Consider the following 23,004-nt stretch of genomic DNA (forward strand, 5'->3'; position numbering starts at 1 on the left):
CATTTAAAAAAAAAAAATGTTCACAAACACACATTGTGTTTTGCATCTGTGTGAATGTGAAGAAAATTTGGGAGAGAGTGTTTCAGCATTTGTCACTGAAAACAAGAATGCATCACCTATTATTAGTTCCACTGAAATGTGACCTTGTCATTCTTACCAAACTAATGGCACAGCACACCACTTGCATATGTAGTTTACAGTAACACTTTTTTTGTATTAATAAATAATTTCATTTATTTTATCAGTTAGGGTTAAACTAATCCAGTGATTGTGACTTCAAAAATATTTTTTTTAGTGATTTATGCGTAACTTCACCGACTTTGGGTATCTGTCTTGATTAAAAATACAGTCTTTAATAGATGTTATAAATCTGTAACCCTGTTTCTGGACATTAAAAACTCCTCTATTGTACAAAGCAAACAGATATGTAGTATACACACACTTATTTAGGTTTTTGGTCCTATACAAACCAGCCCTCCACATAAGAGATGGGCAAATCCTGACTTTCTTGTCCCTTTAAACATGTGCACTTCATTTAGTAACAACATTTTAGTGATATAGCAATGAAGTCTTCATTTTACCCTTCGGTGTCCTAATGTACATACAGTAAATTCACACACACACAATGAAAGAAAGGAGGAAAGAGACATTCCCATAACTCGGAAATCTTCCAGTGTGGAATATGGATTCAGATTTCTTGACGCTTCCTTGGCTCAGGTTGAATCGTTTCAGGAGAGGTAGTGTTCCAGCTCCAAATAAAGGCTTGGGATATGCCCTGCTTTCCACCATTCTAAGGGACAAAGAATGTTTGGGATGAGATCCAGCTCTATAACATTCCTTCACTGAGAGAGGTAAGAGACAGCATTATGACATGCACAATCTCCCCTTTGCAATACAAGATCACATCCGAAACATGGAGCGGCATATGAATTGACACATAAATAGATTTAATATTCGAAATGCATTCAAAATACAAATCATGGTTTCACTATTTTTTTGATGGTCCCTTTAACACAAGTAACGCTGCACCAACATGTCTACTAACTCTCATTGGAGTGTTAGTAGAGTATTAGACTGGTAGGGTTAGAGTAGTAGAACGTCAGTAGGAGCACCATCGCAATAAAGAGTCAGCAGATATTAAGGAGACAGTCTACTAATACTCTAATGAGAGTTAGTTGAAATGTAGTTGCAAAGTTACTTACAGTCAACCTAATGTTCAAAAAGTAAAAAATATTTTTTAAAAATGTGTGTGTCAAATCAAAGTCTTGTAGTTTCAGCCAAAAACAAAGCAAAACAGGAAGACCCTCAGTGTGTTAGGGTTAATAAGTCTCTTAAAATATCAGATCTTTTTATTACAAGGCAAGATGAGTTCAAACAATGATATTAATTAATGAATAATTCATGATAATTGCAAAAAAAATAATTTGACTTTAATTAAGATGTTTACTCACACTTCTTTCTTAATGGTTGCACCGCATGACATTTTTAGAGTGTTGAACTTTTTTGAAAATCATAAATGTTTTCAAACCCAATGTTATTTTAGTATTATTCATATACTATTATAGTACTTATTCATATTTTGAATTCACTTTTATTTTTAAGTTTTAGTCATTTTGTTGTTCTTTTGTCATTTTAGTTTATTTTGTTTTTTTTATTTCTATTTAGCTTTAATTTTATTTCAGTGATAGTTTTATTAATTTTAGTTCTTAAATGTATTTATTTTAGTAAGTTGCCAAGGCAACATTTTTTTAATTTTCTATAAAGCACTTTATGTTTTTCATCTAATAATCATATCATATTTCGTATGCATTTCAATTAACAAAAACGTTAGCCTCTAGTTTTAGATAACTACACCAAAACTAACATGAATAAAGAGAGAACGTTTCTATAAACCTGGAGCCTTTTTGTCATTGATAAATATATACACACTCACACCAACACTACTCAGGCACTGAGAAACTCCTGATCACTGCGTCCAATAGCGTCTGGGTTGGACAGAGGGTCAAGATCTGCAAAGAGGTTAAACCAGGCAGACATGTCCCTGGAGCTTCCTTTGGGTGCTAAAAGACACAGAGAGAGGAATCACTACAGAAAGATTGTCAGTGTCCATCTATAGTTCTTGACATGTCATAAAACTCTCACCACTGGCAGAAGAGTTTGGAGTGTTCTGTGTAGGCTGAGACTGTCCTCCACTAGAAGGTGGTTGGAGGGGTGGGGCTTGAAACATAGGTGGAGTCGCCCATCCTGAATAACAGAAAGAGAATGAATATGAGTGATCAGCAAGACATCACACTGACAGCACTGCATACTAAAAGCACAACAAGAATGTACGTTCATTCCTCCAGCCACTAGAGGGCAAACTAAATGATTTGTCAAACCTGTGGTGCTGAGGCTATGGTCCAGGAGATGTGATGGCAGGAAGCCAGCGTGTGTGTTTGCCGTTTCTGCTTGCAGTGTGGCGGCAGCAGGAGGAGCAGGAGGGGCCTCAAAACAGCCGAAAGCATCCTGCCACGCTTTACTGAACTCACTAGCGCCACCTGCAGCCCCAGGACTCAGCAGATCCTGCAGGAATGCCAGTTCCCCTCGCTCTCCCTCCTCTTCTTTCCCTTCGACAGACTGGAAAGCCTCAGACAGAAGATCCCTGCCTACTCCAATAAAAAGAAGATAATGAGGCTTTTAAACTGCAAAAACGGAATTGCTTTCTCAGCACTTTTGTCTTGTTTTCCAGCACAAATATCTCAACATTCTTAACCCTATAAAGCCTACTGTATCGATTTTGATACACAAACAACACACAATAGGGCCTCTAAATTATCGACCTGATCAAAACTTTGCTAAAATGCCTGTTGTACACAATCTACTTCATGCCTTCTGTCGTCTTATTGTTTAGTTTTGTTTTTCCTTTATTGTCTTTCTTAGGAGAAATGTGTCTTGGGCAATCGAGAGAGCAAATCTTTTTGGTGTGAAATCTTTACTGATTTTTATAAAGTAAATGTAAGAATGATTTTTATATTGTTTGTAATATTTCAAGATGAACACTAACTAGATTGAAGCAACTTAGGTTTACATGATTATACATATATAATTTGTTAGAAAAATCATGTTGTATCAATTTATCGTATATGATAAATCAGGCCTTTGAGGAACGTTTATTTGTACTTCTCTCAATTTTCATTGTATTGCATTGTATGTTTATAAGTTTAAAATGCAATACCGCCACACCACAATAAAAACTTCAGTGCATTCATCATAAAACAAAGCATTTAAATTAATTTAACTAAGACACTATTGGGAGATAAAGAGTGACGAAAGAAATTTATATGCATTTTATACAAGTAGTCTGCTATACTGTAATAAAGATCTAAATAAGATACTGTTAACGTATTAATTTACATGACAAGCTCTCAGAATTTCATCTTTCTTTTGGCCATATAAATATTAGCAACTGCACCAAATTGCATATTTTTGCTAGGTTTGGTCCTCTGAATTAAACTGAGGTGTTTTTTTTCCTTAATGCATATGAGCTCCATATTCTCCTATAATAAACTATATGACCCATAAAGGCCTGGTGTATCAAATATTATTAAATATATTATATTATGTATAAAGGTTCAATAAACTGCTCAATTTCAAAAATCTATTTTTCTGATTATTATTTCAAATGTCAGGCTTTACAGGGTTAAATCAAGAAACATTTATTTGAGGACATAAGATAGTCTTGTTTTCTGAAAAATGTATCAAAAAAATAAATAAATATACTGTGTATATATATATATATATATATACACTCACCGGCCACTTTATTAGGTACACCTGTCCAACTGCTCGTTAACACTTAATTTCTAAGCAGCCAATCACATGGCGGCAACTCAGTGCATTTAGGCATGTAGACATGGTCAAGACAATCTCCTGCAGTTCAAACCGAGCATCAGTATGGGGAAGAAAGTTGATTTGAGTGACTTTGAACGTGGCATGATTGTTGGTGCCAGAAGGGCTGGTCTGAGTATTTCAGAAACTGCTAATCTACTGGGATTTTCACGCACAACCATCTCTAGGGTTTACAGAGAATGGTCCGAAAAAGAAAAAACATCCAGTGAGCGGCAGTTCTGTGGGCGGAAATGCCTTGTTGATGCCAGAGGTCAGAGGAGAATGGCCAGACTGGTTCGAGCTGATAGAAGGGCAACAGTGACTGAAATAACCACTCGTTACAACCGAGGTATGCAGCAAAGCATTTGTGAAGCCACAACACGCACAACCTTGAGGCGGATGGGCTACAACAGCAGAAGACTCCACCGGGTACCACTCATCTCCACTACAAATAGGAAAAAGAGGCTACAATTTGCAAGAGCTCACCAAAATTGAACAGTTGAAGACTGGAAAAATGTTGCCTGGGCTGATGAGTCTCGATTTCTGTTGAGACATTCAGATGTTAGAGTCAGAATTTGGCGTAAACAGAATGAGAACATGGAACCATCATGCCTTGTTACCACTGTGCAGGCTGGTGGTGGTGGTGTAATGGTGTGGGGGATGTTTTCCTGGCACACTTTAGGCCCCTTAGTGCCAATTGGGCATCGTTTAAATGCCACGGCCTACCTGAGCATTGTTTCTGACCATGTCCATCCCTTTATGGCCACCATGTACCCATCCTCTGATGGCTACTTCCACCATGTCACAAAGCTCTAATCATTTCAAATTGGTTTCTTGAACATGACAATGAGTTCACTGTACTAAAATGGCCTCCACAGTCACCAGATCTCAACCCAATAGAGCATCTTTGGGATGTGGTGGAACGGGAGATTCGCATCATGGATGTGCAGCCGACAAATCTGCGGCAACTGTGTGATGCCATCATGTCAATATGGACCAAACTCCCTGAGGAATGCTTCCAGCACCTTGTTGAATCTATGCCACGAAGAATTGAGGCAGTTCTGAAGGCAAAAGGGGGTCCAACCCGTTACTAGCATGGGGTACCTAATAAAGTGGCCGGTGAGTGTATATATATATATATATATATATATATATATATATATATACACTGTATATAAGTAAATGTATCTTGGTTTTAGAATGTTTAGATATTTGTACAGGAAGACAAGACAAAAACACAGAGGAAAAAAATTCATGCAGCAAAAAAGATAAGAAGCTTAAGGAAAGCTTCAAGAAACATGGCAATAATTTAAACATAACAGCATAAATATTAACAGAAATATTAGTTCATCAGCAACAAAAAGCAAAAGTAAATCTAAGTTAAATATGAAAAAGAAATCCTAGAATCCTCTAAGAGTGCATTGAAATCACACAGACCACAAAAAGAATGGAAAAATAAAGCACCTTGAAGAAAGTACAGTTTTTAGAAATGCTTTTACAAGAAAAGAAAGACCACTGATGTGTTAATGGAGACAGGGTCAGAAACCCCAGAAGAGTGTTTACCTTTCAGAAGAGAATCTGAAAGAGCCATAAGCATGAACAGTTTATGAATATTTCTTATAGAACCTAAGACTTATAGATCAGGGTGTTAAAGCCCTTTCGAAGGAGGTTGATTTCAGAGAGTTAGAACAGGCCATAAGGGAGTCCTTGGCATTGAAGAGATGCCCAGTCAGGCATTTATACCTATTTCAGGTCGTAAGCTGCTGTGTAACGCATCTTGCTTTTCCTCATATGAGGTGCCTATGTCCCACTGAATAGCAGGTGACATAGATGGGTGTAGGGTCGGGGTCAACGTTGGAGTAAGAGAAGGGACTGAGCCAGGGTCAGGGGTCATTAACAGGAGGTCGTCATCTGTGCTAGATCCACCAATGGGGCCTAACTGTTCATTCAAGGCCGCTGTACAGGGGCGGAGGTGAACATGAGAGATACAAACAGACATACTGTAAATAAAAGCTGCTAAACACACTAGAAGTTGCACCGAATAGACACAAAGTTAATTAGTTCTACCACTATTTGATGCTTTAAGTCTGTGCCAACTAGTCATGGATCATATGACTTCAGTTGCTGCTTCTTCATTGCGACAGTTAGGGCTGGGTGGTCTGACAATATAAAATGCCAACCAACTGAAATATACAGTATATCACTGTATGTAAATTTATCCACACAGGTTTCAATGGGAAGTACTGCCAGTACTACTGTCATGTTAGGGCAATAAAGAAAATAAGGGAGGAATGTGCTCATATATATATATATATATATATATATATATATATATATATATATATATATATATATATATATAATCTGGCAGATATGAATGATTAACTGGATAAACTGGGAAAAATGTGACAACTGGAAGAAATTTTGTATTATTGTCTGTTACAGTTACACTCACAAGATGTTGCAGTGTTGCATTGTCATGCTTTTAAAGGACAAGTTCGGTATTTAGTTGAGTTGGACAAAAACTACGATAAAACCTGTTGGAAAGCATCTTTGGTAGCAATTTTTGTGTGGGCATATCAGTGAACACCCCAGACCACTCGGTGAGTGGAAGGATTGTTGCAGTGAGTGCACCTATGCAACCATTGTGGAGGTGAGGGGGGTGCAACCACAAATACCGAAAATTCTCTGGGCCAGCAGCATGTGTCCAAATTTCAATCTTAACCGTTCTATTTCATCAGAAACGATCTAAAAACAGGGCTTTAAGTGTAAAATACCGAACTTGTCCTTTAAGTCTTGATATTTTTTAAAGCGATTTTAAACGATTCAAGATCAATAATATGCAAAAGAATATTCAATTTGGTACAAGCACGCTGTTCTGCCAGCCATTTTTCTATGCATACACACAAAAAGCCTCCTGTCACAGAGTTGTCAAAATGTTCATGTTGTCATGAAATAAATATTCATGTAAACACAGTCGTTTATGTTTTAAGTGAATGTAAACAGTTGGGAAAGAAATCAGATGTGGGTCAGTATATTTGATCTGTGCATTAGGTTTTAATGTGACAGTAACCCAATATACCTGCTGCCGTTTGTGTCATTAATGTTTATCATACAACAAGAAGAGTGAAAAAAAACTGTAACACTCACTGAACAACTTTTATAGCTTTAATAAGAATCATTGTATATTTAATCAACAGTGTAGACTGGGCAGTGTTTTATTTTACATTTGATTCATTCATTCAATTTAGTAGTATTTTGTACTTCTGTAACTTCTGAAAAACAAAAAAGCACTGTTTATTTAATTTGTTTCATCTTTGTTCTATTGTTTTTCTTTGTCCTATTGCTTGCAATTAGTTTCTTTGTTCTTATTTTATTACTGACTGTTTACCTGTTTTCTGTAAGCTTCCATAACTTTTTACTTATATTAGTTAGGCTAGTATTGTATAATTGTGAAATAGTTTAATGTTATCTAAAATTAGCAGAGTAACAACATTATTTCCAGCAAAAATAACTATATTGTTGATCATACCGCCCATCCCTAGCAAGCAGTATGAAATGGATAATGAAGATATGGAAGCGTTCGTTTCTCACACACATCAGCTTCACAGGACACATATGGTCCTGTACATAAGTATGATACATGAGGAAAAAAAAGGGACTATTTACATCCACAAGAATAATTTGATATAAATCAGAATATCACCATATGTATTACGCAGATTAAAACAGTATTCCAGTTTCTAGAAATCGCATATTGGCATATGCCAATATTAATCAGAATCTGCCATAACTGAACATTCATTCATATCTGCGCATGTCCAAACAACAACTCTGGGTGATATTAGATACAGACTGTTTCCAATGCATTACATTCTTGCGTGCTACTGTAAGGACTTGAATAAGAAATCATAAGTAAATTAATTTACTGTCCAAAATTACTAAAACAGCACTTGCCATTTAGTATGATAATTGACTACTCTTCTGGATGACTAGTCATTTCTTAACAATGAGTTATCGTGCAAAGCCTAGTCCGCAAACATACACACACACACAAACTTACCAGAGTCCAGACTGGCACACAAAGAACTGTCAGACCCTCTACTCTGTCCATCTACTGCACGAGTAGAAACTGGTAAAGATAAAAAGAAAGAGCATCTAAGAAGCATGAGCCTTTGAGTGTTTACCCAGAATGATCTTTAAAAGCTGAACATACCAGTTTCGGATGATTCACCCAGCTGTTCATCTTCAAGCGAAACAAGACTGAAACATAAACATACAAACACCAAATCAAATTGATAGACACACTGATGCATGACTAAATGGATGCATAATGCCATGCACAGTTTCAGATAAGAATTACAAAACACCTTAAATTAAATCGAAATTGACAAATAAAAGTGAGTCACGGTGATATATCTAGGAAGCGGTGTTGGTCTAAAAACAGTTGTAACAAATCATACTACAGCATGTCTAACACAGATGGCAGATCATCTGCTACTGCCAAAACAGGAAATGACAGTGGAACTTTAAGCAGGGTTGCCTGTTCACAAAGGCAGCAGGGGTTTCTAATAGAACTACAATGTTCCACTCACAGATCAGTAACCAGAGCCTTTAAAGAGGCCTCTCGCCTGCAGAGACCCAATCTGAGGGAACGGAGGGTTGCAGGGAATGAGGAAAGACAGTGAATGAGAGATCTGACAATGAGAGCCAAGCGAGGTGCCGTCAAGGGGAAGGCATGTTTCGTTGATGAAAAAGAAAACTGGGACTGCTAGATGTGTCTGTGTGAGATTCACTGACCATGTGACGTATATGGCACACAATATAATGTAAAGAATAGGACTGTCATGATTTCTCGATTAAATTCAAATACTCGATTTTAAAAATCCTTGATTGCAATTTACCATTGTCGAGTAACCAGCAAATGAATGGAAATGGTGCGTTTTATGGACGAGAATCCATGAAGTGCATTATTAGACTGTTTTCTAAGTCTGCATGATGGATTAAAACCATTTAAAAACCAGAATAATCGATTAATCGTCAAAATAATCAAATAATCGTTAGTGACAGCCCTAATAAAGAACAAGCTGTAAATCAGCAAAATGGTTGGTTAATGACTAAAAACACTTCAAAATGGAACATGCCCATGTCTAACTGAGTTCTCACTTGTCTGAATATGTCTTCTGGTCCTCATCTTTGGTGTCCTCTGCTGGATGTGCAGAGGCAATCTGGTCCAGTGGGTCCCTCAGTTCCTGTGATGAGACATGAGGGCTTAAAACACATTCCAACAGTTTATTTTCTGACATTTGTGCATGGACACCCACTTTGAGGGTAGTGAACTGGTAGGGTACATATCCTTTGAAGGCCTCATGGATGCCAGACATCACATGTGCAGTCTTCTCCCAGTAGTGTAGAAGCGTTGTCTACGGAAAAACAATTCAAGACGACGAATAAATTTACAATATAAAAGTGAAACAGGTTTAACTAGAAAAAATGGGTGGAAGGAAATTAAGTATTACCTGGTAAGTGCATAACGAATGTGAAAGCATGTTGCAACGACTGGCTCCCAGCATGTCCACTTTCTGACAAACATCATTCTTCAGCTTATCGAAATGCACTTTTGTTCCTCTTACCTGGGCCTGAACCTGTTCACAAAGACACACAGATAGCAGAATATTTCAACCTCCACATTCAGTATATAGATGCAATCCCTCCCACACTCGCTTTGCGTGGTCTGACCTTGCGAAATTTCTCCAGTTGTTTGTAAGTATCTGGGTCTAGTTCCTGTGAGACGTCCTTCATCCAGAGCAGAGCTCCGCGATACTCGGTCCGGGCTTTCTCCATCCGGCTTACTGTCAGCAGGGTGTCGGCGATGGCTCTCCTCCGGAATGTCTCAACTTCCTGTTCGAATCGATGGAGAGGGGTACACAGAGCCAACCTGGGCATGACAGAGGACAAGAGGACAGGTAAATGGCTTAATCAATGATCACAGATGAGTGTTAAGTAGATGTGACATGCAAGGATGGAGAAAAGTTACATCCAAGATTGTGGGTTTACTAATTTGTGTCTTTATGTCTTTAGTTTGTAGAATATAGAAATGTTCTTTCCAGGGCTGCCAAAGAAACTTAATTAAATAATTATTTAAAAATGAAACCGAAATGTATCACTAGTTTCCATGTTGGGATTATTGTCCAATTTAATAAATTAATATATTCAAAATTCACAAATTGGTATTAATTATACTCACATTCTTATACTCACCAATGCTGTATTTATTTGATAAAAATACAGTAAAACATATTCAATTAGAAAATTGTTATTTTAAATTGTAATAATATTTCAGAAGATCAATACCATTTACTATTTTCTTAATATATAAGCTACATTTTAGACACATGATCCTTCAGTAATCATTATAATATGCTGATTTGGTGCTCAATAAATATTTCTTATTATTATTATTATTATTATTATTATTATCAATGTTGAAAACAGTTTAGCAGCTTAATATTTTTGGTGGAGACTGTGATTAATTTCAGAATTATTTGATGAATAGAGAGGTTTTAAGAACAGCATGTATTTGAAATAGAATTCTTTAAACACAGAACTACATATATGTATATAATACACAGTTTTGTGGGGGAAATAAATAATTTTATTCAGCAAGGATGCATTAAATTGATCAAAATAATTCTACAAATAGCTGCTCAGGCGCTTTATTATTTATATCTTATGCTCTATATATTATCTATCTATGTTATTTGTAGACTTATTTGTGTTCATTCATATCATATTTCAAACAGTTAAATTAATGAAGAGAAACTACGTATTTTCAATATCAAATAGGTGGGTTGCCTGATCGATTGTCTAATAAGGCTGGTTTCAGATTTCCCTGTTTGATCTCAAGTTGTTGGATGGCTAGTTCATTAGTCAAGTTGTTGGATGGCTAGTTCATTAGTCAACCATCATGGCCCTTTCCCTATCTGCTGTATTAAATCATGATGTATGAACATAATAACTACCAAAATATCATGAAACAGAGCCCAATTAATTATTTTAAGCCCTAATTTGTTCATATTTGTGCCTACCTTTGCTTGGCGGAACAGCAAAGGGCTTTACTGGTGGCGTCCATCATATTGCCTGCTTTCGTTTTATCATGCTCTGCCTGGAAGCGCAGGAACAATCCAAGCTCATTCTCCTCTTGAGAGAGATCTGAAGAGAGGAGGTCACAGGGGGCAAAACAGGGTTATTACAACAACAATTACTAACAGTATTAGTAACAATATATGGCTTGATTGGACATGTTGAATGCTATCAATTACTAGAACCACAAAAACACATTCATAGAGTTTAGCTTATAATTGCCTTTTGACTCAACAGTAACAGCACACATGAATACTGAGAAAATGTATGCCACTGCATGCAATGGCTTTGAAAACAAGCTGAACAAGACTCTTAGTGTCTGTGCACACAAAGAGGGTGGAAGATCATGTTCCTCACTCACGTGTGATTCTTTGCTGGTATTTCTCGATCACTTTTAGGAGTTCTGTGCAAGTGTTCTGGACTGAACGGAAAAACTGAAGGAAACAGACACACATTATCATTGACAAATGCATCTTAAAAGTTTTTTATTTTAGTTTTTATTACAAAATGTAACAAATTTTGAGTTTGTTGCTGCACACTATAAAATCTCTGAGCCTTTCATTCTCTTCAGAATTTACATACGCAGACAGAACATTTGGTCACCCACAATAACGTCTCAAAAAAAACCAGACAACGCATTAGAACACAAAAAAATTGCCTTTCCAGTCTCACTGTCATGGCAACAAAGGATGTTATGTCCCTGACAGTCTGAGTGAGCAGGAAAATGTGTATACTTGTGCTCTACCTGAAAGAAGAAATCCACAGAAATTACACAAATGACTCATTATGGTTGAGCTGCCTTTGTTCAAGAGAGGGTTTCGAGAGCTTTGAGGATTCAAACACAGAAATAGGACTCATTTCCAACATTTAATAGAGGGATGAATCTATTGGACTGTAGAAAATATCAGTTGAAAGTAACCACAACTAAAGTTCTAATCAAGCACGCTACTGTTCATAAGTTTGTGGTCAGTACGATTTTTAAAAAAAGAAATAATAGTTTTATTCAGAAAAGATGCATTAAATTGATCAAAAGTTACAGCAAATATATTTTACAAAAAGATTTCTATTTCAAATAAATGAAATGAAATCAAAGAATGAAATGCTCTTCTTTCGAGCATTCTACTCATCAAATCATCCTGAATTTTTTTTTATTTCAGTTTTCACAAAAATATTAAGCAACACAACTGATTTCAACAATGTTACTTGAGCACCAAATCAGCATATTAGAATGATTTCTGAAGAAGGATCATGTGACACTGAAGACTGGAGTAATGATGCTTAAAAAAATCAGCTTTTTAGATTTTAAAATATATTAAAATTATTTCACAATATTATATTTTTTATATTTATAATTTTGTACTGTATTTTTGATTAAATAAATGCAGCCTTGGTGAGTATAAGAAACGTCTTTCAAAAACATTTACAGACCCCAAATTTTTGAAAGGTAGTGTAGGTGGTAATTTAGCATAAGTTGATATTATTCAGAGTAAAATCCATATTTTATTCTCTTCCAGGAAAGTGACCAAAATTATTGGTCTATTAGTGGGGTCATCTTTGTATTAGTGCAATATTTTCATGTGCATCATCAAATTAAATACGGCATCTACCCTGACTAAGGTCTGCGTGTGCTGATGTAGCTGTGACCCCTGCAGGTGAGCTCTGCATTCAGGTTACAGTTTAACTCTTGAGCTCAGGTCTGACAAACAGAACACCCTCAGGAATCATGGTTCTACAACAGGCTCTCCTAAACAAACACTGTTATTGAAGTTTCCTACGTAAAATCCTGCCATTTCGCACCATAAGGGTGATGCATTGTTTTAAAGTTAAGAGGAAATAGAGCTTGGTGAGTAAACGGGATAAAAGACTATTCTTTTGGACATAATGGCAGCTGTGGTTTAAAGTAGAAAGAACATGGATACACCTGTTCATTAAGCAAGCAGCCGGGGGGTTTATGGTGGCTTCTCTGCTGCTCTCTCGCACACTGGCACAGCCACAAAACCATCTAATGACCAGTAAACCAGGATATGCTCAAGAGTAACAGCCCGAGGCAGGGCAAGATAAGACAAGCACACGTAAACACACACACACACACTTCCTTAAACTGTGAGTGGTCTACGGATTTTTATTAGGTCTTGATTAAAAGTAATCAGAGAGCTACTTTATTTTATAAAACTATTAAATCAGCAGTGTTGGGGAAAGTTACTTTTAAAAGTAATGCATTTACAATATGCTCCCTGTTTGTTTTATGTTATTTCACAATATTCTATTCTAGGTCCATATAGTTAAAGAATGAAACACTAGTGTGCTTTTTAAGCAGTAAGAAAAGTAAAAAGTAAAAAGTAAAAAAAAAGTACTTTTTTTGCAAAAAGTAACAAAAAAGAAAAATCACTTTCTCTGACACAATTAAGTAAATAAATGGGTATCACTCTGGGTTTTATCGCCCCTCATGAACAATTGCAGTGCTTTACAACTATAGGACAGGAAGAGCTAAATAAACTTATCATTGCATCTAAACCAATCTTTATCTTTATCTTTATCTCTAGGTCATGTCCCAAAACCGTTAAAGATGGCAGTTATTAAGCCTCTCATTAAGAAACCACAATTAGATCCAAATAAATTAGCAAACCCATTTCAAATCTTCCATTTATGTCTGCTCGATTGTGCTCCTTCTTGCAAAAAAATTTATTTATATAAAAAAAATTCAGTCTGGATTCAGGCTCCACCATAGCACAGAAACTTTACAAATGGCTTACTTTGACTAGCTTCTGACCAAGGCTGTATCTCAGTACTAGTTTTACTTGATCTTAGTGCTGCGTTCGACACCATAGATCATAAAATACTCTTAGATTCCTCTGCCTTTGTGAGGCTCACACACAATGAAAAAAATAACTTGCTTTCAAATGTTAAAATTAAGCATGAGTCATACAGTCATTGAAAGAAAAACCCAGCCCAGTGACGCCACAGTTTCACTTATTGCTGACCGAGTCAGTTAGTGAGGTAATTTTTACTACATTTAAAAAGGTGCTCGTACCTCTAATTTGGCATCAAGATCCGCGTCAGATGCCACCACATGCTCGTCTTCCTTCTTTCCGGTGGCCTTGATCAGAACCTGCTTGGTCTTCCAGAACTTCTTCTGCATGCGGGCCATGACCGAGCTGTCCTCCCCCAGAACTGCTCTGCCACTGAACATATCACTGGAGAACCTGAAAGAACGTGCAGACGTATGATTTTAAATATAGAATCGAAGAAGAGGAGGGGTAACAGTCATTGGATAAAATTAAGATACAAACCCATAGCTATCCATCTTCTTAATGAGCGTGGCTTAGATCTGCAAATGGGATAAAAAACAATGTATCATCCTGCTTTGAGTCACACAAACTGAACTACTCTTTTGAAGTTTTGGGTCGGTAAGATTTTTTAAAAGAAATCCATATATTTATTCAGCAAGAACACATTAAACTGATTTACTAAAGAGTCAGAAAAGACATTTATAATGGTACAATTTAATGATGCTCTTTTTTTTTTTCAAAGAATCTTGAAAAAACGTATGACGATTTCCACAAAACTATTAAGCACCACGACTGTTTTCAACATGGATGATAATAAGAAATGTTTCTTGAGCACCAAATCAGCATAATTGAATGATTTCTGAAGGATCATGTGACACTGAAGAGTGGAGTAATGATGCTGATAATTCATCTTGGATCACAGGAATAAATGACATATTAAAATAGAAAACAGTGTTTTAAAACTGTAAAAAAAATATTTCACAATATCACTGGTTTTACTGTATTTTTGAGCAAATAAATAAATTACAAAATCGTACCGGACCAAAACATTTAAATGATGTATGCAAATGCAGTAGGCTATGTTGCAAAAATACATTTTAGTGTCTTTTCAGAAATAAGCGGTGGCATTCAGCAGACTGACACTGAGATTAATGGGAGAAAATCAATGTCAAATATTAAACAATTAAAATAACAAATTATTAAGTTGTTTCAATGTTCTAAATTAAGACTCACTGAACAATTTGAATGAATAAATCTGAGCTTTGAGGAAGTTCAGAAATTGGCCCTTTGCAAACAGCTGTCTTTGTTCTTTCGAGGTAACAGCTGTTAGCTATCACAATGACTGCCATGTCTCTCACTGTCATAATTCCCCAAATTCAATAACACATATAACTTCCAAATAAAAGCAAAAGCAAACGTTTAATGCAAGTCAAAAGAAACTATAATAAGAAGTTACCAAACAACTGTCCAGACATTCATTCAACACATGACTATTTAAGCAATGTCAATGTTTGTTTTGACAATTTTGTAAATAAATACAACACAAGCAGTATTTTCCCCCTCCACAAAACAATACGTAGTTATGTGAAATGTAGTGTTTATGAGCTGACGCTGTTCTGATCGCACCTTCCTTCCCATCCAACTCATCATGGGTCTGGTTACAGCGTTGCAAGCCGCCTGCTCGCTTTCATTTGCTTGCATTTTTCAGGTCTTTTGTTGTACACAACTGCTACTTTGTTTTAATACGTATATTTAACAATGTGTCCATAGTGTATACAGGGTTCTTTGCGAAGATAGACGAATAAATATTGTAAAAAAGGCAGAGTTACCGGATCCAAAACAAGATAAGGAGTCATCGAGCTCGCGCTGCGTCCCTATAATAACTTTAGCACGAATGTGACATGGCGACTTCAGTCGGCAGTTCGAAACGGACACTGTTACGGGTCGTGATATTTTACGGTTTGCATTCGTCATATATGAGTGTATATAATTTAAGGAATTGTTATTAGGGCATCGCATTTCCTTACCCGCTGACGTTGCCGTGAGCAGCGATGGGAACGTTCCCGCACGTCATTCCAGTGAGCTGAGAGACAGCGAGAGCGCATGCGCAGAAACGAGCTAATAGTTCTCATTGGATTGAAGGGGGATTGAAGAAAATATTCATACATTTTTATTATATATATAATGAATATATTTTGAGTTTATTGACCAAGTAAAATGTAATGTTCATAGCAGGCCTACAATACAGTAGGCTATTAGAAATCCTTTTGTGATTATATTAGCTAGTACTTCTTTTGTAAGTTGCTTTAAATACAAGTTTTCAGCAAAATGGATAGGCTACATGTATAAGTACAATATTGTACATACCTCTGCTGAAAAAAACTCAAAGTCAGACTGGTCTGTCCATCTTTCTTTTCCAGCAGTCCCAACAGTACACCACAATGCAAATATTTTATGTAATACAACACATTTCACTTTTATATTATATTATATTATATTATATTATATTATATCATATTATATTATATTATATTATATTATGTTATATTATTGAGCAAGTGACAGAATTTGGTAGTAGCAATTTATGCCCAAATGATGGCGCCACTGACACAGAGAAAACAGTGATGGCGTTCATCTCATATTTTTATCCCTGTATATCAGTAACCCAGTGGGTACATAAAACTGAAGCTGCGTCCCAATGTGCATACTACGCCCTAAATAGTATTGAAAATTACTAATGTCACATACTATTTAGGATGGATAGTATGCACATTGGGACGCAGCTTGAGTCTAGGTTGTATAACAGGCACAACGTGCAATGAGAGAATAGAGAATAAATCTTTGGTATGCAATTCATTTTCAAAGTTTCAAGGTAGATTGTAACTGAGATAGCCTACCCCATAGTGTGTGTTGTGTGCTAAAATCATTAAGACTTGTTACATAACACGATTCCAAAATAACTCAAACTGTAGTGCTGAGATATAAGACACAAATTAGTGTCAAAATACCAGGAAGCTGTGGTTTTGCCTGGTACACTCAGTCACACGCTATCAGAGTGAAAAAAAAAAGTTTAACTTAGTCACATACATACCCTTGCCTTTTCTACAAAATCTTCTCACACATGCAGCCCCATCCACACCCAGACGTACGTTTGATGTACACAGACATACTCATACACAGACGGGCATATGCCAACACCACACCCCAGCCTCAACCACAAATCTTTTACCTCAAGACCCTCTTCTTCAGCGATGTGGCTGTACTTGGGCAACATCTTGGTTGAGACAACAAAAGTAGACACACACAGTGATTCTGTGGAATCATCTTGTAAAAAGCACAAGCACACCTCAGCAGACAAACATCTGTCGTTCACTGAAGTATGTCAGACCTCAGAGACACATTGGGAGCGGAAACCTCTAAGTGTGTTTGTATGTTTACTCTATGATTGTCCATTCTTATCATTCAAGATTTTCTTATTCGCTTCTAGCTGTTGGGGACAATGGATGACTTGGTCCTCTCTCAGTCTCCTCTCAACACTGAACTGGTGTTACCATGGTAATGTAATTACACTCGTTACTGACAAAGGTTAAAGTCAGAACGTTGTATATTGCATTGTAATCCCTTTCTATTGTGAGACAGAATGAACATATGAATGAATCAGGTGAATCTTATCAGTCAATTAGAGCCACTGAGCCAGCCGAAAGCAGATTTAATACTAAATAGCTCCATTGTATTTTGGCAATTGCCAGACATCATTATAATAAACCTTGCATTTCATTAAGCGCATGACACACTGCAACGATGCTATGATTTCTGCAGGATCATGTGATACTGAAGACTGGAGAAATGGCTGCTAAAAGATTCAGCTTTGCCATCACAGGAATAAATTACATTTTATAATATATTAAAATAGAAAACAGCTCCTTTAAATTGAAAGGTAAATCCTTTCCTGTATTTTTAATCAAATAAGTTCAGCCTTGGTGAGCATAGGAGACTTCTTTGAAAAACATTAAACATTTTGACAGGTAGCATACTTTAATTTTATTTAAATTTTGCTGTCATTGTACTCTCATTTGTAAGCCGCTTTGGATAAAAGTGTCTGTTTAATAAATGTGAATGTAAATGTGACCCAAATAAACCAAAGTTTTGTTTCCAGTCACAATGTTAAAAGCTGCTGATTTTTTAAAGGGAGCGGCCCTTTCTATATCACTCAGATAGGAGTGGTTCATGATCAGTAAGCCTAGCACTTGTCTGGAAAGATAGGAGGAGACACTTTATGAGATCTACTAGACCAACTGTATGGCAAAAATGAGTTAAATGTCTGTTAAGGAAATTACCCCACCCCAACATACAAAATGTGGCAGTGTTGTATGTGTGGGGCCTTTAGAGTGCGTTACGTTTGACAGTAAATGTTCTGGTCATTTAACATACAGCCCCCCACCCCCATCCACACATATACACACAGAGCAGTGAATGTCCTTCCACAAAGGATGCAAATGACAGACAGGAGGGTTCCATATCAGTCTTCAGATCAGCCCATCTAATCCTCTCAAAGACCTGCAACACAATTCAGGCCCATTCACTGAGTCAGAGTCAGATTTCTTGCCAGACAGAGAAGACAAAGATTTCAGAATTTTAAAAGAAATAAGTTCGCCCAAAAATGAAAATGATGTCATCATTTATACTCCCCCCTCTTGCTGCTCCAACTTTGCATGGCTTTCTTTCCTCTGCAGAATAAAAGAAGATACTTTGAATAATGTTTTAGTGTTTCTTGTCCATATTAGGAGAGTCAATGGGGTCCAGAACTTTGAAGCTCCAAAAAAGACATAAAGGTATAGTGTGAAATAAATAATCCATACGAACAAAATGGTCTTCTAAAGCAACACAACCACTTGATAAACAGATGAACAGATCAAAATGAAAGCCTTTATTATTCAAACGCAAGCATACAAAACCGGCATCAAATATGATGACACAAACTTCAAATCTCATGACATTTGGTGATGTGACATGTGAGAACTTTTTTTTGGAGCTTGAATATTTTGGACCGCATTGACTTTTATGGACAAAAATAGTCTAATTAAATATATCTTCATTTCTTTTCTGCAGAAAAAAGTCATTAAGAATGACGGAATCTTTAACTATTCCACTTGTCCCTCCTTTTATTTAAAAAAAGAAAAAAAGGGTTACAGTGATTTGGGCCAATTCTTGGGTCAAATGTGGACAAACCCAACTCCCAACCCAAACAGTTGGGTTTGTCCATAATTGACCCAACCATGGGTTGAAACAACCCAGTGTAGATGTTAAAATAATCACTTTTTGAATAGTAGCTACAAGCCATAAAACATGGTGTGAAAAAAAATCACTCTTTTTGGGTAAAGCTACATCCCATCCGCCATCCCATAATACACAAGTCTATTTTCAATATGCGACAAATGCTGTTGATTGAGCTTAGCTTGTATTGCACCCAGAATATTCATTTAAAATCGAAATAACATTGATAAAACATCTCAAACTCTAAAAAAATGCTGGGTTGTTTCAACCCAAATTTGGGTCAAATATGAACAAACCCAGCCGTTGGGTTACATTTTTAAATTAAACTTTTAACCCAACATTTGGGTTGGTCCATGTTTGACCCAAAATTGGGTTAAAACAACCCAGCATTTTTTTAGAATGCACATTTTCTTTTCATCCTAATGTGAACATCAAATACTATATACACAAATAAGCTTACAAATAATTTGACTGGTTGATTTAAGTGCTGTCTCATTCATACTGTTTTTGCACTTCTTCTAACCTGGATAATTCAATGCAGCAGTGAATCGACTATAGTCTTTGCTCAGTCAATGGCTTTTAATTAATACGGGTCTGTCACCGACTCTGTTCTCCCATAATAGTTTCAGCTGTCTCCATGACCAAACAAGCTGGGATGAAAGAGAGAGAGAAAAAGAGCATGATCAGTGGGCCATTCAAACAGGTGTCTCCTCTTTCCTTAATACCACCTCTTCTTTCTCCCCCTCTCTCTGCTCACCTCTATGAATGGGTTGGCCAAGCAGTGATTTGTTTTCTGTCGCCTTGAGGCTGGAACTTTAGTGGCCAACGTATAGACTTCAAGGCACCATCGAGCTTGCCTAGTAGATCTGCAAATAGACCTCAAATTTCTTGTGGGTTTCTTTTCTCAACTTCACACAACACGCAAAGAAGCTTTCAACTGCAGCATGCTCTTATCTGAATATTTTCCTCTAAATTCATCTGTTTAAATCATAGTCGGCATACATACACATAAACACATACAGATGGCCTAATGACTCTCAGAAAGGCCAGAATTTCTTATCTGGAATCATCAGACCTATTGTATTCTTATCAGAGCCTCTCTGCCCTGTCCTGAGGGCTATTGTCATGCCCTATGGAGAAGGGAGGAAACCCTCTGTACTACCGACATTTTGTATGTGTTCGTGTGGGTGATTTTTTCAAAAAGAAGTTCGAACTCGACCTGTTCACTTTTACACACACTGAGTGACTTAGTTTATATACTGAATTTGATGTAGTTTTGCATGCATTTTTAGGAATATTGAAAACGCAAACTTTTTGAAACCGATACCATTATCATCTCCGTGTAAACTACACAAACACGAATTTGTGAAAACGGTGACGTAATGTGCATGTGTATTATGTGTTGAGTCTATAGGCGATCAGTGTTTCTTTGCAAAGGGACATCGCCAACTACTGGCCTTGCAGGATAATACAGCATTTGTAATGGTTTTCGCAGATCCATTTCCCCTGTAGGCGAAAAACGCAAAGGAAAAACTTTTCCGTTTTTTTAGTACACTGTTGTCGTGTAAACATAGTTATGAAAACGTTATTTCTGAATGTTCTCTGAACGTTAAAAACGTACAATTTTTTAAATAATGTTAAAAAGTTTTTCGGGGGTTATGCGAACGTTAAGGAAACATAACTTTTTATCATTTCGCAAACATTATGACAACGCTCCTTTTGAATGTTCAAGCTGCAACATTGAAACATGTTAGACGAACATTCAACTAAAACCTCTCAGAAAAGAAAAAACGTTCCTTGAACGATGTGTAAATAATGTTTTTGTGCTAACATTCTGAGAACGTTATTAAAGACCAGATAACTTTGAACAAACATTCTATAAAAGTTACTGGAGGAATGTTTGTTCATAACTTTGAGACGTTAGGAAAGTTCTTAGAATGTTCTTTGTTAGCTGGATAATTGTGTGATCCAATATGAAAATGTATTTAAATATATATCATGCACAAACAACCTCACAATTAATTACACTGTTTTATCCTATTGTTCCTTTCTTTTGTTGTGAACCTTTAAGGACAGCTGTCTCCAAACCTCTGTCGTCATACCAACGGTCAACTTCCTTTTCATTGCACACAGAGGATGAGAAAATCTACAATCATGGATCTTTTGCTTTACTGACATGAGAAAAAACAACAGTGAATGCATCGATTCCATCTTTCTGTCACACTGTTTCTTGATGCCTCTGCACCCTTGACACCTCTGTGGTATCTGCAGACATAAAAGACATCCAGTTAGTGTCTTACTGCTCTAGCTTTCTTTCATCGGCCCACATGCATTCACACAACCACACATAAGAACACACAAGAAAACACTAAATCTGATTTCTTAATGTTCCTGTGGAAAAACTGAGAGACTGAGAGTTCAAACAAAAATATAAGTTCCATTAAAGCATGACCTAATTATGATATAAGATTCCATGCATTTGCTAAAGGTTCATTTACAGCTCTGTTATACTATCGTGTGGTGACTATATGAGATAGAATATGTGTTTATAACAGAATAATAAATGCAACAGATTTTGAAGGCACACACACACACACACACACACACACACACATAGAGATCACCTTACAACTCTAGCAGTTTGTGAAGCAGTTTTCTGGAAGCCATCTCTGTTGGCTGGGGGCAGGTGAAAACACATGTTCTCCCAGAGGAAAGCACACACACACACACATTGCCAAAGGGTTTTTTGTCTTTGAGAACTGCCCTTCATTGCTCCCTAAAACAGCGATAGGTCTGACCTCTCATTTCAGCCAGGTGTCTGCATCTCTGTTCACTGACCAACATCTGTGACGGTTACAACCAAGTATTGGATGACTGCAATATTATAGTAGAGGGCAGTGGGTGTTCTCTTCTGAGAGGTTCTCTTCAGAGACTCTGTGATAATTTGTCCTTTTGTTTTTAAATATGATGCCAAACAGCACGTAACCTCACACAATACCATTTGAAATAGCTTCAGTACATTAAAAAGAACATAATTAAATACAAATCTTAAGTGTCCCATTTTCAGTTGTCCCCCTATATTTGTATAGATAGAGACGCACATATACATATACATATACATACAATTTTACTATGGCGTTTGGGTGTTTTGAACAAAGGGAGAACTGTACGATCTGTGATCACTCAGTCTCTCTCTGTGATTTTATCTGATCATCAACACATTAGCACCTTTTAAATGTGATAAAATGCCATTCAACCTATGCAAAACATAAACAGCTCAGAGCACTTAAGAGATTAACATACAGTGTGTATGTTTCCATGCTCAAAAAGCCAATTCCTCCTAATTTTTTCAGATTTAGTTTCACTTAGGCCTAAATAAAAAGTGTTTGTGTGTAGCCTACTTTTCACAGCTCAGCGTCAAAGTATGAAAACACTTTCATATGTGTGTGTGTGTGTGTGTGTGTGTGTGTGAAGCCTCTGGTTGAATGACATTTAAAAGTGTTTTGAGGGTTGTAGTGATAATGCCACTTAGGCCTATACGTCACTATCACGATTAAACAGAAAGCCATTCATGCGCATATAACACATAATATAATAATGAAATATAATAATATAAACACGTATAATCATATCGTACCACTTTGTTTACCACAATTTGGAATTAGAAATGAACATATTTCTTGGAATAGGCAAAGGTAACTGGTTATGTGTGAAGTTTTCTGCAGACACACAATTGAAACACCGATTTCCGTCACAGGACGTCGTTTTCTTCAATCACACATACATTTTGAAACACGAAAACAGGAAAAGAGTATTTGCGGAAGGCGCAGATGCTGCTACCTGTTCTCTGGGCGCGAGCGCAGACTCGAGCGCGCGTGCTGCTGTGGATTGCGTGTGTGAGTGGGCGGAGTTTGCGCGCACGAGTGGGGTA

At 36.7% G+C, this 23,004-nt stretch overlaps 1 protein-coding gene across 2 annotated transcripts; it reads right to left on the minus strand.

Moving 5' to 3' along the window:
- Nucleotides 1–206: 206 nt before the first annotated feature.
- On the minus strand, nucleotides 207–15,902 carry ical1 (islet cell autoantigen 1-like). Of its 2 annotated transcripts, XM_056266806.1 has the most exons (16): nucleotides 15,827–15,902; nucleotides 14,301–14,338; nucleotides 14,042–14,213; nucleotides 11,372–11,444; nucleotides 10,956–11,079; nucleotides 9,607–9,805; nucleotides 9,387–9,512; nucleotides 9,192–9,290; nucleotides 9,034–9,119; nucleotides 8,084–8,130; nucleotides 7,931–7,999; nucleotides 5,611–5,823; nucleotides 2,379–2,645; nucleotides 2,143–2,244; nucleotides 1,934–2,060; nucleotides 207–790 (listed from the first exon to the last, which is right to left on the minus strand). In XM_056266806.1, exons 2-15 carry the CDS (start codon nucleotides 14,312–14,314, stop codon nucleotides 1,945–1,947), a joined length of 1,707 nt encoding a protein of 568 aa, XP_056122781.1. In that variant the 5' UTR covers nucleotides 14,315–14,338; nucleotides 15,827–15,902; the 3' UTR covers nucleotides 207–790; nucleotides 1,934–1,944. The 2 variants fall into 2 exon arrangements, with proteins under 2 accessions (XP_056122781.1, XP_056122782.1); XM_056266807.1 differs by lacking the exon at nucleotides 5,611–5,823.
- Nucleotides 15,903–23,004: the final 7,102 nt, after the last annotated feature.

Source organism: Rhinichthys klamathensis, unplaced genomic scaffold (genome assembly GCF_029890125.1).
Source record: "Rhinichthys klamathensis goyatoka isolate OS25496 unplaced genomic scaffold, OSU_Roscu_1.1 h1tg000254l_1, whole genome shotgun sequence".
Taxonomy (NCBI): domain Eukaryota; kingdom Metazoa; phylum Chordata; class Actinopteri; order Cypriniformes; family Leuciscidae; genus Rhinichthys; species Rhinichthys klamathensis.

Coding starts and splice junctions, on each gene's coding strand:
- ical1 (XM_056266806.1), bottom strand. Junction 8,000..8,083: donor GGGTGAATCATCCGAAACTG/GTATGTTCAGCT, acceptor TATCTTTACCAG/TTTCTACTCGTGCAGTAGAT. Junction 2,646..5,610: donor CAGCTTACGACCTGAAATAG/GTATAAATGCCT, acceptor TTATTGGAGTAG/GCAGGGATCTTCTGTCTGAG.